This window comes from Brassica napus, chromosome C3, assembly GCF_020379485.1.
Source record: "Brassica napus cultivar Da-Ae chromosome C3, Da-Ae, whole genome shotgun sequence".
Taxonomy (NCBI): Eukaryota; Viridiplantae; Streptophyta; class Magnoliopsida; order Brassicales; family Brassicaceae; genus Brassica; species Brassica napus.
This window is the reverse complement of record NC_063446.1, coordinates 26,493,645-26,515,048: the sequence shown is the minus strand read 5'-3', so window position 1 is coordinate 26,515,048 and position 21,404 is coordinate 26,493,645. Positions and strand designations below refer to the sequence as shown.

The 21,404-nt window shown below is 33.3% G+C and overlaps 2 protein-coding genes across 5 annotated transcripts; both read right to left on the bottom strand.

The window, feature by feature from the left end:
- Positions 1 to 4,529: 4,529 nt before the first annotated feature.
- Positions 4,530 to 6,716, bottom strand: LOC106400360 (two-component response regulator-like APRR1). 4 transcript variants are annotated; one of them, XM_022698180.2, is made up of 4 exons: positions 5,646 to 6,716; positions 5,426 to 5,560; positions 4,836 to 5,000; positions 4,530 to 4,739 (listed from the first exon to the last, which is right to left on the bottom strand). In XM_022698180.2, the coding sequence occupies exons 1-4, from the start codon at positions 5,982 to 5,984 to the stop codon at positions 4,632 to 4,634; spliced, it is 747 nt and encodes a 248-aa protein (XP_022553901.1). In that variant the 5' UTR covers positions 5,985 to 6,716; the 3' UTR covers positions 4,530 to 4,631. The 4 variants fall into 4 exon arrangements, with proteins under 4 accessions (XP_022553901.1, XP_022553903.1, XP_022553902.1 ...); XM_022698182.2 differs by having other exon boundaries at positions 4,530 to 4,736; positions 5,646 to 6,712; XM_022698181.2 differs by having other exon boundaries at positions 5,426 to 5,557; positions 5,646 to 6,707.
- A 9,863-nt stretch (positions 6,717 to 16,579) lies between these two features.
- LOC106397666 (nucleolar protein 56) lies at positions 16,580 to 19,326 on the bottom strand. Its single transcript, XM_013838291.3, has 7 exons — positions 19,032 to 19,326; positions 18,296 to 18,510; positions 18,054 to 18,211; positions 17,795 to 17,982; positions 17,318 to 17,719; positions 17,097 to 17,231; positions 16,580 to 17,012 (listed from the first exon to the last, which is right to left on the bottom strand). The coding sequence occupies exons 1-7, from the start codon at positions 19,234 to 19,236 to the stop codon at positions 16,798 to 16,800; spliced, it is 1,518 nt and encodes a 505-aa protein (XP_013693745.1). The 5' UTR covers positions 19,237 to 19,326; the 3' UTR covers positions 16,580 to 16,797.
- Positions 19,327 to 21,404: the final 2,078 nt, after the last annotated feature.

The following is a 21,404-nucleotide window of genomic DNA, read 5'->3' as shown; positions in this document are numbered from 1 at the left end:
TGTATTATCTCAGGTGAAGATATATAATTGTCTCTACTTGTATTATATATTTATGCATTAATGATAAATCACTCAGGCCTCAGTTATATTTTTATTTGAAGGAAAAAACTCAAAATTATTTTTATGTGTTAAAAAATATAAATATACTGTTTGATATTTTTGTTAACGACCCAAAATGCTTAAGTTAGACTTATATGTATTCAACTAAATTTGCCGTATCACCTTTTTGATTCTAGGTGTTTCCAAAAATATAAAAGTACGTAAATGGAAAATAATACAATATAATATTTGCAATGGAAAAAGGAGATATGAGAGGGATGTCTTGTCTGGAGGAGAAAATTGGGAAAGAGATAATGAAAGTGAAAACTCACATTTGAATAACAAGATCGCTGTTCCTCCCACCGTTTTTTAATATAACTCGTTTTAGAATTGTGCACATAAATTAAAAAATCATTAATTTTTTATATTTTCTAAAAAAAAATATCATTAATAATTTACCTAACCACAAATCAACCAATAATAAAATAAAATATATATTATCATTGGTCATATAACATTAAGCGTTAATAAATTTTATATAGAAAACCGAAAACATTATATAATTTGAAACATAAATTTTTTTATAAAACGACTTATATAAAAAAAACGTAGGGAGTATTACACAGTTGCATGCAATAATTAAGAAGTCTTAAATACGCCCCTATTTTTGATTAGCTTCCCACTTTCTGATGTGAACTTTGCTAATCGTTGTCATGAATCATGATTGGATATTTAGGTGACTTAAAAATTATATAGACGGAAAAAGGAGTAAGAATTTTCCCAACTCAGTGGGAAAGGTTAACCCATTATGTCGTGTGGCCATCGTGCATTATCTTATTTTCCAAAAACCCACGAACTATATGCGCAGTTTGTTTACATATATAGCACTACTTTTATGTCGAACATTTTGATAAAATTGTCCTGAATGGCTATTATTTCTTGAAAATATATACTGGAATAAGTGCATTAAAACATAGATAATATTTCTCCCGTTGAAGGGGTAAGTTCTCGACTACAGCTTTCATTTTCAGCATGCATAGAGAGCAACCTTCACTGCCTAACGGTAACACACAGGCTATTTGGAAAATCCAACACCGAATCTTTGTGAAGTGGACAAATAAAGCATTTTGTTACTTATTTTTAACCCATCACAACATTTGAAGGTGCAGTTCCGGCCTCCAAAATACATTATACTATATACACTTTAGAATTTTATTATTTTCTGTTGTTTCAAGTACTAAATGGCAGCATTCATACCAGCTGAATGAAGTGCTTAACCATCGTGAATACTTGTATAATTGTCGTATATTAAAAACGATCTCCAACATATCTATAAAATAGAAGAATCTATTATATATTGAGGTGAATTTGTGCTCTAGTGCTTTGGATCAATTAATTTTTAGAAAGAAAAATGAATCAACTCTATAGCCTTTTCCTGTTCAAATTGACCAGTTATACATAGAAGACACAAAAAGTTTAAAGATAGTGGAAATTCACCGACATTATTGAAAATATGGGTACACGCTGATTTATCTTTCTTGATGTATGAAACAAACGGGAAGATAACAATTAATGATTACTTGATGCGATCTTTATATCTTGCTTTTGACTTTAATATCTTCGTTAAATTGTGTACTCGAGTCAAGTAGCAGAGTCAACTCACTTCAGTAGCATCAATGTACAATTTTATAAATAAAAATCTGAAGACTATGTATGAATTCGCTTCGAGAAGTCATTAGGCCTAAAGCGTAAAAATATGAGAGCACGAATTGAGGTGAATATTTGATGTCTAAGACTTTTGTTACATTAATCGATTGTGTGATTGAATATAGATATTAAAATCTGATACCAATATGAGTAGAAAATATGATAATCATTCTACTTCTACATATCGTATATTCGACTTATGATTTTCAAGTCGATTTTATACACTTTAAACATAATAGTAATAAAATGTTGGATCTAAATGAGCTGAATAAAGTAAAAATATACACATATCAGTTTTGTTGCTAATTAGGTACAAAATATTCATACAATTATCATTAGAATTTAGAAGTGTGTTGAGAAACTGGAAAAAAAAAGTAAGCTCAGCCTTCAACTTCACACATATTCGTCAAAGCATAATATAAAGGGGACAAGTTCAGAGAATATAATTTACAGATTTTAAAAGTCTTATTATATGTGTTCGTCTCAAGAATTATATGTCTTCAAAAGTGATTGGAACTTGATTCCGTATCATGTCTCCCCTCTCCACACTCTATATTTACATAGCATTAGTACACCCTATCAATCTTGCTTTAATTTGTAGACAATATTCTCTAGCGTATCACCTACCACTGCAAGAATTTTGTGTACAACTTATCATGTGCCTGTGTTTTGTTGTTACGACCAATTAATCGGCATTATTCTTCATATAATGTTACGCTAAGTCATTCGTCTTGTGATTAAAATTTACATCATATATTCCTTAATAAACATTGGTTCCTTAATTCCACTAGTTAGTTAATCTTTTGTGGACTCACCGATTTATTCGAATCCTAAAAGGTGTAGTTTGCCATAAATAATATCAACAATCTTTTTAACCCTCCCTTGAAGAATTATCTTTTTCGATAAAGTAAAGCCTTAGACCATCTCCAATGGAGTATCTAAGAGGTATCTATGTCATGGTTCTATCTCATTATATGCTGAAAATTAAATCAAAAAGAGTAAAAATAGATAGATGTGGTTCTAAAAATAGAACTTTTGGAACCATATCTAAGTTGCAACGTGTCAATTTCTCATTTGTTAGTGCTTTTGAAAAAAAAACCCACAAGGCCACAACGCTTCCTCATTCCAATTCTTCGCTTCGTTTCAATTCGGAACCCTAATTGGTGAATTACCAAGGATGGAGTTTGATGGAGAAGACGGTAGAGGAAGGAGATGGATTGAACAGGAAGAAGGAAGAGAGCGGTAACGAGAAGAGCGACGGTGGAGAACGGTGGAGGCAAGAGAAGGGATCGGAAGAACTCACGACTTCCACCGGCAAAACTATATGAGCTCCGGCTACTTTGATTCTTGCTCCGACGTCTCTTCCGGTCTTCCATTCAGGCTCATGCCAGCACCAGAGGACTGAGGAACATCACCACCAAACTCGATGAACAAAATCCACGGACAATTGGATCTCCGACAATGGAGATTAAAAACTTTCGTCCTTTGTTCCAGCCATCTTTGATCTGCTTGCATGTACATAGAGGTATGTATTTCGATTGATATATGTTGTTTCTTGTTTAAACTTTCGCTTCGGTTTTTTTTTGATTAAAAATGGTTTCTTGGGTTTTGTTTTTGTATATTCTCATCTCTTGGAGACTTGTTTATATGTTTCCTCATACCTTTTAAAGATTGTTTTTTTCTTTCAAAGGTTTATTTTAAGGATTTTTCTCAATTACTGTTCTGATGTGTGTGTGTCTGATTTATCTCACCAATATTTGCAGGTGAACTTTTCGTATCATGAAGCCAGAGAACAGAACCTAACTAACAAAGATGGGCTCGTCCATTACTAATCTTGAAAGAGATCCCAAACAGGTAACTTCAGTTCTCTTTTGGAATTGGTTGTTAGATGTTAACTAGGGCAGCTTGTTCAGTCTACATCAAATTTACTTAAGTGATCAATGCTTGGTAGAGTCTTTTAGTTATAGTTTCACGGTTTATAGTTTATCATGGTTGGACAGATGATTTTATATTGAGATATAGTTTGGTTGAACGATACATTGGTCGTAGTTATGAATATATTCATCTGACTTCTGGATATATTTATATAACATTTGTTACCTGCTTGAGTTCAATTTGTGGTACCAGAAGACCCCACCTCGGTTCTCAAAGCTTGGTGGCAGTCTTATTCAAAGTGGCCTTACCCTACTTTGATGTTTGACTATATATGTGTTGAAAACAGGGGATGATGAACAACTGATGGTGTATACTCAAGAAGAATCTAGTTAAGCTAATGGAGAGAGGATGTAATTGACATGGAAATTGTATTCATGTTACTTTAGCTTTGTGTTCAGTTGTCTTTAGAATTGTAATTTTGTTTATGATTTCTCAATCTATGTTATATGTTTTTATGTCAAGTTAATTTAAATTTTATGTAATTTATGTCAAATTAATTTAAATTTTATGTAATTCAATAATTATAAGTTTTTTTTAATTATAGAATGTGATGCAAGTAATCTATTATTACAAGTTTTCAAAATTTTGAAACTTAGAACCTTTAATTGGTTCTATCATTGGAGGGGTTAAAACTAAACAAGTATCTAAATTTTTTAATTTGATTATTTTCAATTAAAAAATAATTTAGAACTCTAAGACCATATCTATTGTTGGAGATGGTCTTAGTTTCTATATTAAAAAAAATGTATATAAACAGGAATAACTTGCTCTTGTATTCAGATTGGCTGAGTTACTCTCACGTCAAAGACACTATGATGTTCAAATGAAGTTCTTTTATATATTTACTAGGCAGAATCTTCATGCTCATTATAACCCCGTGAATAGTTAGTACATGATAAATTGATCATAAAGTAATTAAGCTTCTTATAATTAAACTAAACTAATAAGCTTCATGTATTTGGATGATGAGCATCATCACTAGGAGGGTACAGTTCACAAGGAAAATAAATCAGATTACACATTGCTTCGTGAAGCCAACCATCGTCGTTTTTCATCTGCTAAAATTGGAATACAATATTGGTTAATTAGTTTTTACAACTGATTATTGTAAATACAATACTGTTTGGGATAACGATACGAATATTTAGTAAAACCTGGATTAGATAGTCGTCTGATCCAGAAAACATATCTTCGTCTTTTTCAGAATGATTGTTGTGATTCTTAGAGGCGTGAGATTGTTGTTCACATGTGTCGTTGTTCCGGGCAAATCGTCCTCGAACACGAACACGCCGGTCAGCTAGGGTTTTACGACATTCATACTATTGTGGACATTAAAATATTCATTTAATGCTAAAACTCTCGGAATAAGTTTGATTCTGGTAAAAACCCATAAACTAAAATAAAGATGAAACTGAAAACCTCTAAGCTAACTAATGGATTAAATTATAAGAAACAAACTGTGAATATCGGTAAATCTCTAGTTAGAGATTTATATCCAGACAAAACTTAGTTAGAAAGGTTTACCATTAATTATTCAAGAAACAATAAACTATTGTATGTAGCAGTTAAAAGAGAAAAAAAATTATGTAAAATTTTTCGATAATTCAAATTTGCAAAATTGTAGCTTCAAAAAAATTATCAAATAAATGAGGTAAATTTGCTTTTAAGATCTACATTACATACAATACAGTTTTTTTTTTAAATACAGTTTGCTTTAAGAATGAGTATATACGTGTGTACGTACCTTGATGGTCTTATTGAAGTTGCGTTGGTTCTTCTTCTTCAAGTACCTCATGATTCTGTCTTTACGTTCTTCAACCGAATAGCGTCCCACTTTTGTGTTCGGCTCAGCTTGTATCACTCCTTCACTATTTCCCTGCTTCATACAAATATATCTTATTTGATTTTCTTACGTATTTATATCCATTTGAGATAATATACGATGTGGAAACGTGCATATATACCCAAGATTGCTCTCCAGAGGACTGACAGAACAAGGGCTTGATCTCCGGTGAATAGCCGTAATATTCTTGATCTCCACCATGAAAATATTGTGTGGCATTATTCACACCCCTTTTCTGGTAGTGGTTGATGTACTCCGGCACAAAAACGTCAGAAATCCCAAAAACTTGGGGCAAAAATGTGGATTCTTGGTTAGAAGATGTGTTGAAGGAATTGAAACCATCGCCGACGTAGTTGGATAGAGCTGAGATGTCAGGACATGAAGAAGAGCCGTGAAACTGAGAAGAAGTCTCGCCGGAACATGTGAAATCGGTGTAGAACTGAGGATCAGATGATGCCATGAGAGAACAAGTTTTTGTTAGTTTTGGGGTTGTTTGGGAGGGATTATGAGAGTGTTTGCAAGTGTGTGTGTGTGTGTGTATATTGCACCAAGTTTTAGCCAAAGAAAAGTGTCTATATATAGAGATGAGTTTGTGTGGGATGTTACAAGTTGTTGGGTTCGGGCATGCCGAGCCTAACACAAAACACCAGACCTCTTCTTTGTTAATAACTTCTTACATTCTTTTTTCATGCTGTCAAAGCCTCTTTATTCATGAACTTTCTTACCTTAATACTTGATTTTTTTTTTTTTTGACTAAAAATAATACTTGATTATTACCAGCTCATTCTTCCTTTTTATGTTTTAACTGTTTCTATGTATTTTCATGTTTCTTTTGCTTTTCTTTCTAAATTCATCCACCTTATATCTTTCGTTCGGATTGGTTTTCTGCTTAGTTTATCAATCCCTTTTATATATCTGTTACAGTGTTACTTATTGATAACATATTATAAATTTCAAGATAATGAATTAACCGTATAGATTAAGTTTTTTTACAAGGTTATGTTTCACATGATTTTATCAATTAATGGGATGGACATGGTGCAGTTATAACCTTGATTTGAAATCAATGACAAATTTACCGAAAAAATCTATAACATGAAAATTAAAATTAGTCTAAATTAATGTTACATGATAAACATATGTAGAATGGTGATTCTTTAGATAGCTTTCCATAGAAAACTTTATTTTATTATTTGTTCAATTCCGGTTTGGTTACCAAAACCACCGAATTATTTAGTAATAGAATAACTGTTCGTTGTAAAAAAAATATTGCAAAGCCGAATATATTAGTTATCTAATTCAAGCCACACCAATTTTCCTCAGCTGCCAATGATCTTGTCTCATCTTTTTTTTCATAAAACAGAAAAAAAAATTGTTAAGAAAATAAGAATAAATGTTTTCTCATGTTTGCAAATGGCCGTACATAAACACACACGTTATTAGATCTACGCAAACATAAACCCTACACCTAGCCCCCGGATCTCAACACATGCATGGTCTTCCAATATTTTGCAATTTGCACCATTTTAAATTATTAATTACTCCTCTGTTCTTAAATGTATAATTTGTTAAACGAAATTTGCTATAACAACCATGCATGCTCCTATTTCTTGATTATGCAAGTTTTGATATCCAAACTCTACTGGCAAATGTTTTGGTTTTAATAATCGGGAGATCATTGACTAGTGTCCCCAAAACCCCCAAAAAAATGCAATCTGATGCTCCTTTAATCATCCTATTACCACGGGTTTCTTAACGATAAGAACAGAAAACTGAGACTATGCCAAAAATCAAATAAGGCTAGTGGAGAGATATATATGGACCCATATATATATGAGATCATAAGCATAGTTATTACATACAAAGGGCCACTCCAAACATGTTCAGTGAGATAGGAGATTCGAAGAAAGATGATGGATGGGTCATGACATGACTGAATATGCATTCAAAGATTAAAAGTTAGACATGTTTTTCTTTTCTTTATCTTGTTTTCTGTGAAGCACAGCTTCACAATATTAGATTCTCTTTCCATGGTATTCTTAATTTCAAACTTGTCTCGTGGAGTAGACAATGAAATATATTATGAAAAAAGGATCTTTCAAATATTTCAAACTATATGCATCATATATGATGTCAGTTAATTTTTTTTTTTGTATTAGTTATCAACGAATTGCTTTGCACACATGTACAGGAATAGGATATGATATACTTTCAAAATTATTTAGTACCCTCTTAGCCTATTTGTTGATTCGATTATGCCCTAAAAAATTCAGCAATCTTAAGTAACATGAAGTAATCAATACCCGAAATTCTTCGTCGTCGTGTTTTTTTATTCAACGTACCGAACGATGCATTTTTATTAATTTATATATATAACTTTGAGTTTTTTGTTGGCTTTTAGTTCAAAGTTCAAACTAAAAAAATGTTCTTGGGAATCTTGCTTTCAGGTGTTCTGTTAAGTTAAAGGGAAGCTAATATCTTAGTTCGATCTTTGTTTGTTATCTGAAAAGATTCTTACCTGTAACTATCCTACACTGAAAAGAAGCATTCATTTTCTGTACAAAATAAATTTGATGATCTACCGATTAAATAACTCTTAATATATACGCGGATATTTGTTATTTTATTTTATAAATTAATATTTATTTTTCATGATTAGTGTTATATATTTTAGATATGTCGCTATATAATTAATTTTATTCAAAAGACCAGATTGAATCGAATAATATAGTTATTTTTAGTACAAATATTCTGAACCCGTTTCAGATATATTAGTTATTTTGATATTTTTAGTTTTCTATAAATCAGAACCGAACCATCTAAACTCGAGATGACCCAACTCAAAACCCACACATGAATTTATAATATCCAAACGGGGCCTAATTTCAAACCCAAAAAAATCTGATACCCGATAAAGTGACAATATATATAATATGTTTTTATTATTTTAATTTAAGTTATTATTTTGTTCACATAGACTACGTTTTTGACTTATGTGTTTGACTACATAATTTTTCACCGATTGAAATTAAGATAAAAATACCAAAATAGACTAAACCAAACTTTTAACCATATGCAAAACCCGATTATTTTATATTTCGATTTTATAAATGGTACAAAGTTAATGTTGATTAACTAATAAAAAAAATCTGCAATATTTTTATTATGTGATATATTGTTATAATAATTTAATTAATAAAATAGTTAGGATGAATGAAAATAAGGAAATAGAAGATGTAATAAATCTGTTGAAAATAATGTTAGTTCTATAAGTAAAATTACTAAAATGACACTATTTTTTTGTATTTCAAATAAAAAATCAAGATATTAAAAATATTGTAATTAAATTATGTGTAATTTGATAAATTTTCTAAGGAATGGTTTAAATAAAAAATCATACATAAAAGAATTATAGGATTTTAATTTAATACATTGAATATATTGTTTACATATTTACACCTTTGGTTTTAATAGTTAATATTTTCTCATATTTCTAATTTTTCGCGTACGTAAGCAAAAAGGTGATAACAAAAACATACTAACAGCTTTGGATTACTTAAATTGTACTATGATTTAAATATACAATCACTAAAACAGAACAGGTTATCGAATGCATTACAACCAAAATGTTATAAATGTTTACAATATGTGCATATGAACTAAATACTAATAAATCGTGTATTGTTGTAGTATACACGTTTTTGATAGTGTAAACATCAAAAAACTATTCAAAATATAAAGCTTTGAAATAATTAGTAAAAATTATATTGTATAATTCATAATATCAACCCATATAATTATAGATTGATCATCACATTTTTAATGGGCTTCGGCAAAAAGAAATAAAAAAAGTTGGGCTGAAATTTTATTTAATCTATATTATAATAGATGATTTTTTGTTCACTCCTCAGCATGCCACGTCAGCGTTTTGTGGGCTCCACTTTTAAAAAATGTGAAAAAATGTCAAGTCCATGGCTCGAACCCGGGTTATTGAGATATTAACATCAACATTTATACCACTAAGCTAAATGATACTTTGTACATTAATGGTCGAACCTAATATATATTTATGAAGGTCGGAAGCTCTTGCTTTTTCGGCTTCCTCTGAGGGCCGGGCCTACAAGTGCGTTATGGGTTTCATTTTTAAATGAGATTCATCACGTTATATGAAAAAAGCTCAAGTTTGCAACAATTCTAGTTTTCTCATATTGTAAACGGTTGTCGTTTAACATGAGTTTGAGTTCTTTTCATCACTGTCTCAAACAAGTCTGAGTTACAGAGTTGCGTCATGTGTCTGTTCGTAATCTATTTTTTCACCGGTGAACTCTTCATGTCCACATCTTAAATCGCTTGATCATAAATGTTCCTGATTTGTAGCCCCTATATAAACCCTATATATATGATTCTCATCTTTGATGAGCCCAATCTGCATCTCCACAAAACTCATTGATTCTTCTTAGATTTGACCAACTTCTAGAAAATATTTTTCTCTGCCTCTCCAATTCGTCAAACCAACGTTCCGGCGTCCGTCACTTAACCTTCGAATCTCTCCGTCTTGGTCATAGTAGTCAGAGCATAGCCTCTGGCTTCCTCGCTTCTGGGATTCCCTGAACTTCAAGAAAGACAAGGAGTTTGTGGGAATCACGGTTCTCTTCCTTGATGAAAAGGTAAGTTAATCTTTGATCTATAACATTTATTTAACATAATTGTTTTAATTTATTTCATGATTCTTTGTTGAATAATATTATTTGTAGATTCCGTGATTCATGGGTTTACTCCCATCGGACGTGCTAATCATTACATGTCATCTTTGAAAGCTGGTTCCATTGTGAAAGTCGATCGTTTTGAGGTTTCTAGATGCTCAAGCATGCACAAGATAAGTGATCATCCATTCCTCATTCGTTTCATCTCACTAACCATTATTGATGAAGTCACCACGGGTGCTCCTGAGATTAATCTTCAGTCAAGATTAGACTATTCGACAATCTCCAAGTGATTGCGAACACAAACCTAGAACTCTCAGGTGTATTATCATATTGCATCTGGGTTTATATTATGTTTTGATATCAAAACTAATATTTGAACTCACAGATGTGGTTGGGCAAATCCGTTCTGTCCAGGGTCTGACCTCACCAAAGAAACAACTCGAGTCGTTATCCGTCTCTTCATTGATCTGTAAGCAACAATCAACACATAATTCTCTTTATATTATTGTCTATATTGTGCTAACATCAATAATCAAAAATATTTCATACCCAAGATTTGTGGTCGTCTATTTATCTCCCTTACTTATCAATCTAATTTTACACAAATATTTATTTTACTGTTTAAAAGAAACCACAATAATCCAAACAATCAAAACACCAAATACTAGAATCCCAAAAAGACGAATCATTAATGATCACCTCTCTTTTTGTCTAATCTTACAAATAAACTTCAAAACAAATATACCAAACCAATCAACTCAACTAAAACTCAACGACACATACATTGAGCTAGCTAAACAAATATAAACTACACGGCCAAATATTTAACAATTTACAAACTTACTTTCACAGATGCTTACGAAGAAGACGAATACGACAACCAAAATCAGTTAAATTACCTAACCAAAAAAGCAGAGTAAGTTACAAACTCTGATAAATACAACTAACAATGATTTTTGTTTACATGTTACCCATCAAATAAAAGAGAAACAAACACAGCCACACCAGGGGATACAAGAGACAATCCCAACAGACACAAAGGCGGCAACAACATCTCCACCTGCTCACTCCTCTTGTCTTATAAAAAGAGCTTATATGCTCAATGTCAACATGCCAACGCTATTGTCTTCTTATGAGAAATACTATATTCGTTTAAAACCTATTAAGACCCAAATACTAATTGTCACTCATTTTATAGTTATTTCTACAAGTCTTCATATATTTGTTTTAAAAGTCCGGTAAAAACAACAAGTTTAAAAGTAAAAAAACATATAACCAACATAATAAGAATAAAAAAATTACTACTTAATACACACAACTTACACAGCTAAACTGGAGAAAAATATACAGAAACAAAAGGTACTTTCAACAACCTTAATATAATTTATGTAATCTCAACAGTACAAGTAACAAATTAAAAAGACAAACAAACAATAAGTCTCAGTGACACAGCAAGCAACAACACGAATTATATCAATCACATTACTAACACAGTTTAGTCCTTCATGAGTAGAGAACAGTGCATACATAATACATCATCACAACTCTAACCTTATAACAATAAAAAACTTAAAAAATAATGATCAACCCAAAACGCAAAATTCACAGCTACAATAACCCTAACAAATATTGAGATGAAACAAGAAATATGTCTACAATTAAGATTGAGTGGCACAAGTTGGTAATTATTAAGGAAAACTTAGGGTTAAGTACTTATTGTACTTCAGTTTTAATCCATGTTCTAAAACGCGTCCACGTTGAACGTTTACGCAGCGAATAAACGTGAATCGGTTCTTCACCGTGGCGTCTTGTACCAAATCGCTTAAAAATCGGTTTTTTAAATTTATAAGTTTTAAATCATAAATTAGGTTGAAGATCTGTTATAGTAAGGTAAAGATACTGAGAAATCGAGTTAAGACAGCCAAAAATCGTGAAGAAAAGGATAAAAGCGGAAGACAGGGTTTCAGATCGACAAAACTGGGGAAGAAGATGAGGATATTTAAGTCATTTCGCCTTCATTAAAGTACAAAAAAAAGTTAAAAACAAAACGCATACACAGATATTCGAACCCGCGACCAGAAAAGCATTTAGGAACACAGAAACAACCAGACTACGACGCACTTCTGGTTCTAATACACAGATAATAATGATATATAATAAAACCATGTTAAACTAATCCCCGATTAATCCCTGATTACTCTCCGATTATCTTTCAATTCGGTAGGCCCGGACCGTCCGCGCGCGTTACGCCTATGCAATTTCGAACATGGGTTTTAATAGATTAGATTAGAAATTGTAAGAAGATTTTTCTTCTTTGTGTTGTCGAAACCAAAGAAAGTAGGTTTTCAGGAAAAATCTGAGAGTGATAAACATGAAAGAATTGGATGAAATAACAAAGAGAAAAAATAAAGTCAAAGTGGAATTGTGCAAGTTGTGTTTGGCTATTGTTTGTTGGTGCATGTTGCCTGAGAAGTGTTGCAAGTTGGTGAATCTCAGATATGTAGCTGTTCCCTCGAAGAACAAAAAAAAATGTAGCAAGAAAGTTTTAATTAACCAATGGGGCTGGGCTAGTGGCTAGTGGCTAGTGGCTAGTGGCGTTTGAGAGATAACCCAATACGGTGAACCTGCGGTTCGATTTTTGTTGGCCATCCGGACTGCCTTAAATGGTAAGAATATGTAGCTGTTGCGGATCTTGTGGGATTAGTCGGTTGACCTCGGTCGCCGGATTCCCACGGTTATAAAAAAATGGAAGTTTTGGTTTCCATTTGACATAAAAATTTATCCATTTTTTAAAAAAGTATTCTTGTCAGAGCTGTATTTTCTCTTGTTTGAGCAGCCAGAAAAAAAAAAAGTTAAAAAAAAAAAAAAGAAATTTGATATGAAAAAAAAAGAAGAAAATTCGTACCTAAATCTTGTGTTAAAAGACATGTTATGGTTTTGTTCTACATATTACCTGATTCATTTCTCATAGTTGTAAAAGAAGTTGAGCCATAAAGGCAGAAACCGAGACAATGAAGAAGATGGCATATGTTTGTTATCTATTATTTAACCTTGTCAAAAAAAAATTCTTAGAAGAAAACATAGCGGGTAACATCATTCAGTGATTTTAGCCTTTTTTTCAAAAAAAAAACATCATTCAGTGATTTTGCATCGCTTAAAATAAGCAAATACTAGATTTTGACCTGCGATTTCAAATCGCGGAATTATTTTCTAACAAAACTTTAATTTTTGATATTTTATTTTTTATTGTGTTAATATTTTTATTTTGGCACATATATACTATAAATTATATTAAATTTTATCTTATTCTAAAGATATACTATGCAAAAATATATTAAATTTTGCTAATATTTTTGTAATATTATTTTATTTTATTTTATATAAAAATATTTTGATTTAAATTATATAATTTATATAATGAAAATAAATTAGTCTAACACAATAAATTTTCATGTTTATCAATTATTCCAAAAAAGAACTTCATTTATCTAACTATATTTCAAAATACTAAACAACTGATTTTATAGAGATATCAATACTATGAAAATAGTAATCATTTTATTTAAATAAAAGTTAGATGGTTTAAATTTCTAACTGGTTTTATATTGTAACCTGAAAAAACAAATAAAGAAAAATTTGTGCTATAAAATGAGATATGTTAGTTTAAATAAATCCATAAACTATTTAATGTTAAAAACAACTAACTAATAGCAATAATTAATTGCATATTTATAAACAAACTAAAAACTTATTATTTACAAATAATATAAACAACTTGTATATGTAAACAAAATTATTTTCAAAAGATTTGTTTCCTTATTTAATGGGTGAAATAAATTAAAAAGATTCTAAAATAAGTAATGGCATGGCAATATAAATAAATTTAAAACTAATGGTAGAATCGTAATAGGAATTCTGCTTTAATAGTATAGATTACCTCCAAAGACAATTTCAAGTTTTTATTGACATAATAGAGCAGATATTACTACTAGGATAGTTTTGTTTATCCAAACCCACTTTCTTGTTACAAACTAACTAAAATTAGCCTAGATTTAAGTGTACATTACCTTAACTAAATTTAATATATATTTTTACTTTATTTAAACATAAGCTCTTACTAACAAACATAACAAAATGGATCTACATCCTTTTCTTCTTCGTCTTAAGTTCTCAACCATTTTTGTAAAATGAAATTTGTTTATTCAGATTTTTTTCTTCAAGAAAAATTTAATCAATTATTATCTCAATTATTATATTTATTTTTTAGATATGTCAAACTATATTTCTAATGGTGGTGTAAAGGTCATGTACACAACGATGTCAATGGCGTAGATCGATTGAAGCTTCAACCATGGTACCTATGTCTCTACCTCTCCGTGCTCAGCTCCTCCGTCCAAGATGTTGTCAATGTGAGGTCTCGTCCGGCGGTGGTCATTGCTCTTCGCCGCGTTTCGTCAACATCGGCTTCTCCACGTCTCAAGCCCAGAACCTCTCCATCTCCAAATCGTGTTCGTCGTGTGTCTGCTCCGTCGTAGCCGACTCTCAGTTGCCGTCAACAAGATCCGGCGAGAAGTGCGATCTGCAACATCAATGGAGAAGTATCACCTTTTTGCACTTTTGGTCCTCTAGTTTCATGTTTCTTTCACAATATGCCTCAAACTTCCAATTTTATCAAATTACTTCACAAATTTACCACAATACTTTTAATGTTGCAACCCGGCCTTTACGTGTATTTTCATAAATGGTCCGTCGGTTTTTGATTTTTTTCATTCTGGCCCCATAGTATTATATGTGCATATTAGTCCTCAATTTTATTCATGAACTTTCAACTGTGCACTCCAAACCCTGCAATATGAAAATGAACACAATAGTGTACCACATATACACCTAATATACAATCAAACTGATTAAAATATTAAAAACTAGATGCTTAGAATCATCAAAAACAAAGGATATCACATATGTACACATGAGATATCATATATGTACACATGAGTATTTTTTGTATATACACATCGATGTACATGTGGATATCATGTGAATTTTTTTTCTTTCTTCCCATGTACACGCGAGGTCGGGCATCCCTGAAATCTAACTGAATCCAAATATCATCCTTCACACTTTGTATAAGAGATTCCGGTTAGTGTGTGTTTTCATGCTAGATTCATGGTAGGTTTTAGCTTAATTAATTTCTTGTTGTCTTACATATGTACACTATTATATTTATCGTACACATGAACATCTCCATATTTATCGTACACATGTACGTTATTATACTTTATCGTACACATGCACAGTGAAGATGAAGATGACAATGATAATGGTGATGATGTTGATGATGGTGCTCGTAAGTTGAGTAATCCGATATGGTAGATATATTATCAAGGCTGCCAATCTCATCTTCTTTTCGTGTGAATCTTCTGAACTCATATAATGCAAACTAAATTAAATTTTGTGTTTTGTTCATCAACTCGTTGTTCTTCATTTTGGTTTAGTGTTCCTTTTTATATTGGCATATTCATGAAAGTGGAAGTTTTTGTAACAAAAACGTATCAAGGCTGTTCAATTTGAGTAAAATGTTTAGGGTTATGAATTTGTACTTATATCTTTTCATGTGCAGTGAGCATGTCTCGAACGTAATAAAAACTCAGAAACTGCCTTTAAATGTAAATCATTCTTATAATAAATGATTCAAGCTACAAAATAACAAGGCTATATAAAAACTTAGAGTTTGAAACAACAAAAATCCATACTATGTGATATGAACAATTCACAAAAATGCAAAGAAATTTGGCAAGAATTAAGATCATAGACTATTTATGAACCGAGCATCCACCGTCATCATGATGACGTCATACGCAGCCTTGTCGTAGTCTCCAGCTATCAAGTGAGCTTCGGCGTATCACACACTACGCTTAGCCATTGCGTAGCCCAAACCGCATTTGCTTCAACGCCGCTGCAATGGTGCTTAGAGGCCAAAGTGATAAGTGTTAACTAACGCTTAGGTCCCTTAATTGCTGATGATGATTTTCTATAATTCCATTGGCTGCGTTATGTTTTTTTTTTTTTTTTTGCTAACCGAGTATTCTGGCCCCAGCGAGGTGATCCAGACTAGAGATCGAAGTGAATATGGACGTTGCCAGGGCGTTACCATGTGGCTCACCGTGTAACGGTCTTCGGTCTCAGGTGCTACAGCCCACATGTAAATTCCGCAGTGGCCAAAACTCGAACCCAAGGGCGGACACTCCAGCTGGAGCTCCTATACCACTAGACTAAAACAACTTGGTTGGGTGCGTTATGTTTGTTGGTGGACATGCGGTTAAAGGCTTAAAGCTGTTACGAGATTAAGCAGAACAAAAAATTTACGTCCCATATGTGATGATCCATTGCAAGATTTCCAACAAAAGATTACATCATTTGTTAAGACTTAAGACACAACTAGTCTAAAAACATCCGATATAAGTTGCTATGAGTTTTAAGCTGTTTATAAATTAAAAAAAAAAAAGAGAGCTTTGCCATGTGGGAGAAAAATTTCTACACTACCAAAAAAAAAAAATTTGTCTTGGTCTACTCAACATCTTGCGACTTCGTTTTCTTCTTCTTTTTCTTCTTGCTGTTACCATTATCTGTTGTCACTTCCTCTTCTACTACTTTGCTTTTCTTCTTCTTTTTCTTTGACTTCTCCTCTTCTTCTTCTACTTCCTCATCCTTCTCCTCTGCCTTCCTCTTCTCTTTCTTTTTCTTCTTCTCTGAACCCTCCACAGCTTTGACTTCTCCCTCATCTATAAAGAGAGAGCAAACAGCCATAAGATATAAGAGCGAAACAAAGAGACAGTGCCAGAGAGAGATAGTGTTAGATATCATACCTTTCTTCTCAAGATTCTCCATCACTTCTTTCATCACATCCACATTCTTACGCGGTGCAACACCTTTGTCATAAAACTCTAGCCGTTCCTCCACTTGTTCCCTAAGTTTCTCACCGAAAGCTGTAGTGCTGCTATCTGTTTAAGTTAACAACATACACACCATCTCAACTATTATACAAAAACACACACTTATTATATACAATGCAGTCTAGATCATTTACCAGCGAAACAATCAATCCGTGAAGCAATGGAGCACTTGTTTGCGAGGTAACGAGCAATACGCCCCTTGTTTTTAGCAGACGCGCGTCCCATGAACGAAGAATGGAATATAAGACCGTACTTGGGCGTGTTCCCACGCGTCTTCAGCGCCCTGAAAAGCGCCTTCTCAGCGCCGAGAATCTGGAGAGTTGAAGAGGGGCACTTGGCGAGATTCGTCAGGCTCCCAGCGTGCGAGATCAGCCTAGCACCAACCATGTCTCCGATCAGTGCAGCCAAGTTTGGAGCAATGTCGCTCATTTTAGCAACGAGATAATCGTAGAGCTTCTTTCTGTAGTCAGCTAGGTCCATCACTCTCTGAGCAAAGGTCTGGACGTTGATCAGATCAAGTGGTGATAGATCCTGGCCTGCAAAAGAGGTAAGACATGTCTGAGAAACAAAGAGAGAAAGAATAAGACACACTGAAGAAAAAAGATTATTACCCATAGATGCTTTTCCAGCTTCAACGACTTCTCTCGCCTTGTCTTCATCCCCAAGGACTTCGGTAAGCATAGGGATGTGTTCTTCAGAGAGCTTTGACTTGTCCTCAATCATCTTTGAGACTCGGGCGTAAAGGTAGTTGTCGTTGACTATCTTCACTAGCTCAGGGAAGTGCCACGAGTACCATTCTCTGCAAAAGAACATAATATAAGCTGCTCGTAAACCATCTTTCTTACAGTAAGTTGGAACAACAGAGCAAACCTGACTCTCATGGCAAAGGAGTTGATATCCTTATCAAGCGTGTCGAGCAGGAAGATCGCTTGAATGACCATGTTGTCCACACGGTTGACATTGAACTTCACCTTTGCTCTGCTGTAGCTGTGAGCTAGCCCAAGCTGCGCTTTCTCCAAATCACCAGGCTGCAATTATTTTAAAATATTGACATTAAGCATCACAGAACATGAATTGCATAGAGGTAATAATGTAAGGTCAAAAGGTCACACCTTTAGGTCTTTGATGAACCTATCAAAATGCTGACGAACACCTCTGAGAAGCTCATGGACAAACTCATTGCTCTGGCAAGGAATCTTCGTGGCTTCAAAGATGCAAGATCCAATCTTTGGCTCAGAGACTCCTAAGCTAAACTTGGGCTTCTTTCCTTCCTTCACTTTCGGAAGGTTCAACTCCAGAAAGCTTCTCAGCTCATCACTCATGTACCCTTCAAGTTTCAACGCAAACACAAATCTCAAAACCCAAAAACAGAACAGAACAGAGTAAGCTTATTTCTCATTGTAGTAAAAAGCTGTAAGCTTTGTTTCAATCAAACTCAAAGGGAACAGCTAAACCATTTCCGAACAGAGTAAGCTGATTCTAATTATAGCGAAAAGCTGTAAGCTTTGTTTCAAGCAAAGTCACAAGGAACAGTTAACCATGTACGAACAGAGTAAAGTTGTAAGCTTTGTTTCAAACAAAGTCAAAAACAAAAAAACAGAGTAAGCTGATCAACATTGTAATAAAAATTTCCAAGCTTTGATTCAAAACAAAGTCAAAGAGAACAGTCAACCATGTGCGAACAGAGTAAGCCCATTTTAATCATAGCGAAAAAGCTGTAAGCTTTGTTTAGATAACAGACAACCCATGTCCGTACAATTAAACAAGAATTCGAGTTCTAACTAAACAAGAACAGAGTGTTGTAGTAAGACACAAGTGGAAAGAGGTCTAATTTCAATGGAGGGTTACCTTCGGAGACGGCGTTGATTTGGTTTAAAGCATCGAGTGCAGACTCGGATGGGTGGAAAGCAGTGAGCTGGACGACACGCCCGAAGCGACTAAGGTCCGAGACTGAGCTTCGAACCGCCTCTGTGTTCTGTCCTATCTCATCGAGGCCGTGTGCCTCGAAGAGGCCGTACCCGGAAGATGATTCGTAGAGAAGATACATGGACATTGTGTAGATGAAGCTAAAACTCTATAGCCGTCTCTGGGAAGTCGAGGGCAGAGTATTTATGCAGCTTTTTTGTTTTGGAGAAGAAACAGAGAACTAGGGTTTAAGGTTTTGTAAGCAAGAGGGATAACTTTTCCCTCGGTTTAACTGCATGGGCCTGGCCCAGGCTCATTATGTCTTGGGCTCCACCAAACTGCACAATAAGCAAATATAAATAGTTCTTTTTTATATAACACCAATGTAAATTGCTTTTATATATTTTAATTTGTATATTTGGATCCTCTTCCCAGTTTGTTAGCATTTTGAAAGTTTTTTTTATATATTTACGAAAAAAGCATTTTTTTAATATATTTCCTATTGCATGGAAAAATACTTTTTCGTTAGACTGATTCCATTGGACAAGTCCAGTAACTCTTGGGCTTAATCCTTACTGTTAAAGAAAAAAATAAACTACAAACGGCCCATATAATTTTAAAATACCCAAACGACTAGGAATCTTATAAATCCCTTTTGCGACTAATTTATCACAATACTTTATGGTCACTGCAGTTTAATCCACTAGACTAGGCTAAAGTATAAACTAACGGGCATGGCAATTGGAATCATCGAAAGTAAAAAAGATACGATGAGGAAAGCAAATGATAATCCAACTTTAATCAAAACACGAGCACACGAGCGACCATTAAGATTCACTAAAAAGAATCATCGCATTATCAGTCTACAATATTATATACTTCATGAATAAAGGGATACCAAAATACAGTAATGCTTAGTCATAGAAAGGATGTAAAGTAGCGTGATGAGTCATAAGAACGTCATTTCTATCACCAAAAAGTTTGAAGAAAATAACATAAAGACAAAGGTGGAGCCAAGAGGCAAGAGCGTGAGGTCAGCATACCGTAAAAGCTGAGGACCAATGTGGGCACCCTCCACTTTGAAACTGAATCATCTCTATGGACCACAAGGTTGAAAAGAATTGCATTTTCTATTCTTTTAATATTCCGTACTTGTCAGTCTCCCTATTTCATTAAGAACATTAAAGCATATGATTTTTGTAAAACACGGAAAAGTAGGAGCGACAGGTCTGGTTGTCCTGCGTCCGGCTGGACGCATGTGGGGTTGTCTCTTCATGTTTGGAGTCAAACATTATGACTCAACTTGTTTCACCACAACCATCAATATTCAATGCGTAAGATATATGGATGAATGAGTAAATTGATCTGCTTTCTACAACAATTTAAAGAAGATTGATTGTTACTACTTAACAGTAGTATTTGTTAGAGCTTTCTATGCTATAAATGTGATGATACACTCACCAGTCACCACAGTCGCATTCAGTGTTTTTATTTTTGTAGAATCGTCTTCTTAAATTTTACAAAATGTATTGTGTCAGGCTTTGTCTTTCAACGACAATATTTTTCACAGATTCTTGAAATAATTGGCTGTGAATAAAAGCTGAATTGCATTAATTTCTTCTAACCGAAATTTATACTAGAAAATATTACATCCAGGGTCAGTTTTCATCTTTCTAATATCATAATAAGTCACTTTATGCTACGCATACACTTTCCTCTAACCTTTAGTTGATTCTTAACTGATCTAGTTTATTCTTAGATATATTGATGTCTAACAAAACTAGACAATTGGCGGGATTCAATCTCAGCCACACATCTCTCTTTTATATCGATGGCCAAGATTCACTTTGCCACATCTTGACAAGCCTCATATATGTCTATTTTTTTAACCATTAGATCTATATTTGTACTTTTAACACGAGTGGTCAAGATTATTCCTAAATAACTAAGACAATTTCCAGATCTATCTCTTTCATCGTTGTTTTCATTTTTATTTCAGAAGAATCCAAAAACTGGTATCTAGTGATCTACATTATACCACTACTATCAATATTTATCTCTTACAAAATTATTGGCTTGTCTCTTTTTTTTTTACTTGAAAAAAACCTAAACGATGAAGAAGTTGTAGACGATAGTGACGTAGAAGTCGGAGACGATGATGGCGATAAAGACAGTGTGTTGAAGACGACAGAGAAGTAGATGAACAGCGATGTAGACGACGAAATAGATGACGAGAAAACCCAAACACTTTGCATCCCTCTTTCTCTGCCGCGATGCATCATTTATTTCTTGTTCAACGAGTGACGGGAAATCTCT

Bases quoted from the DNA above. Each gene is read 5' to 3' on its own strand.
- LOC106400360 (XM_022698180.2), bottom strand. From the start codon at position 5,984: ATGGCATCATCTGATCCTCAGTTCTACACCGATTTCACATGTTCCGGC. The intron at 5,561-5,645 runs GTATATATGCAC...ATTTGTATGAAG, and splicing joins CCTCTGGAGAGCAATCTTGG to CAGGGAAATAGTGAAGGAGT. The intron at 4,740-4,835 runs GTTTTACTAAAT...TTCCAATTTTAG, and splicing joins CAGACGACTATCTAATCCAG to CAGATGAAAAACGACGATGG.
- LOC106397666 (XM_013838291.3), bottom strand. From the start codon at position 19,236: ATGTCCATGTATCTTCTCTACGAATCATCTTCCGGGTACGGCCTCTTC. The intron at 18,212-18,295 runs GTGTGACCTTTT...AAATAATTGCAG, and splicing joins GGTTCATCAAAGACCTAAAG to CCTGGTGATTTGGAGAAAGC. The intron at 17,232-17,317 runs GTAAATGATCTA...TAACTTAAACAG, and splicing joins ACGGATTGATTGTTTCGCTG to ATAGCAGCACTACAGCTTTC.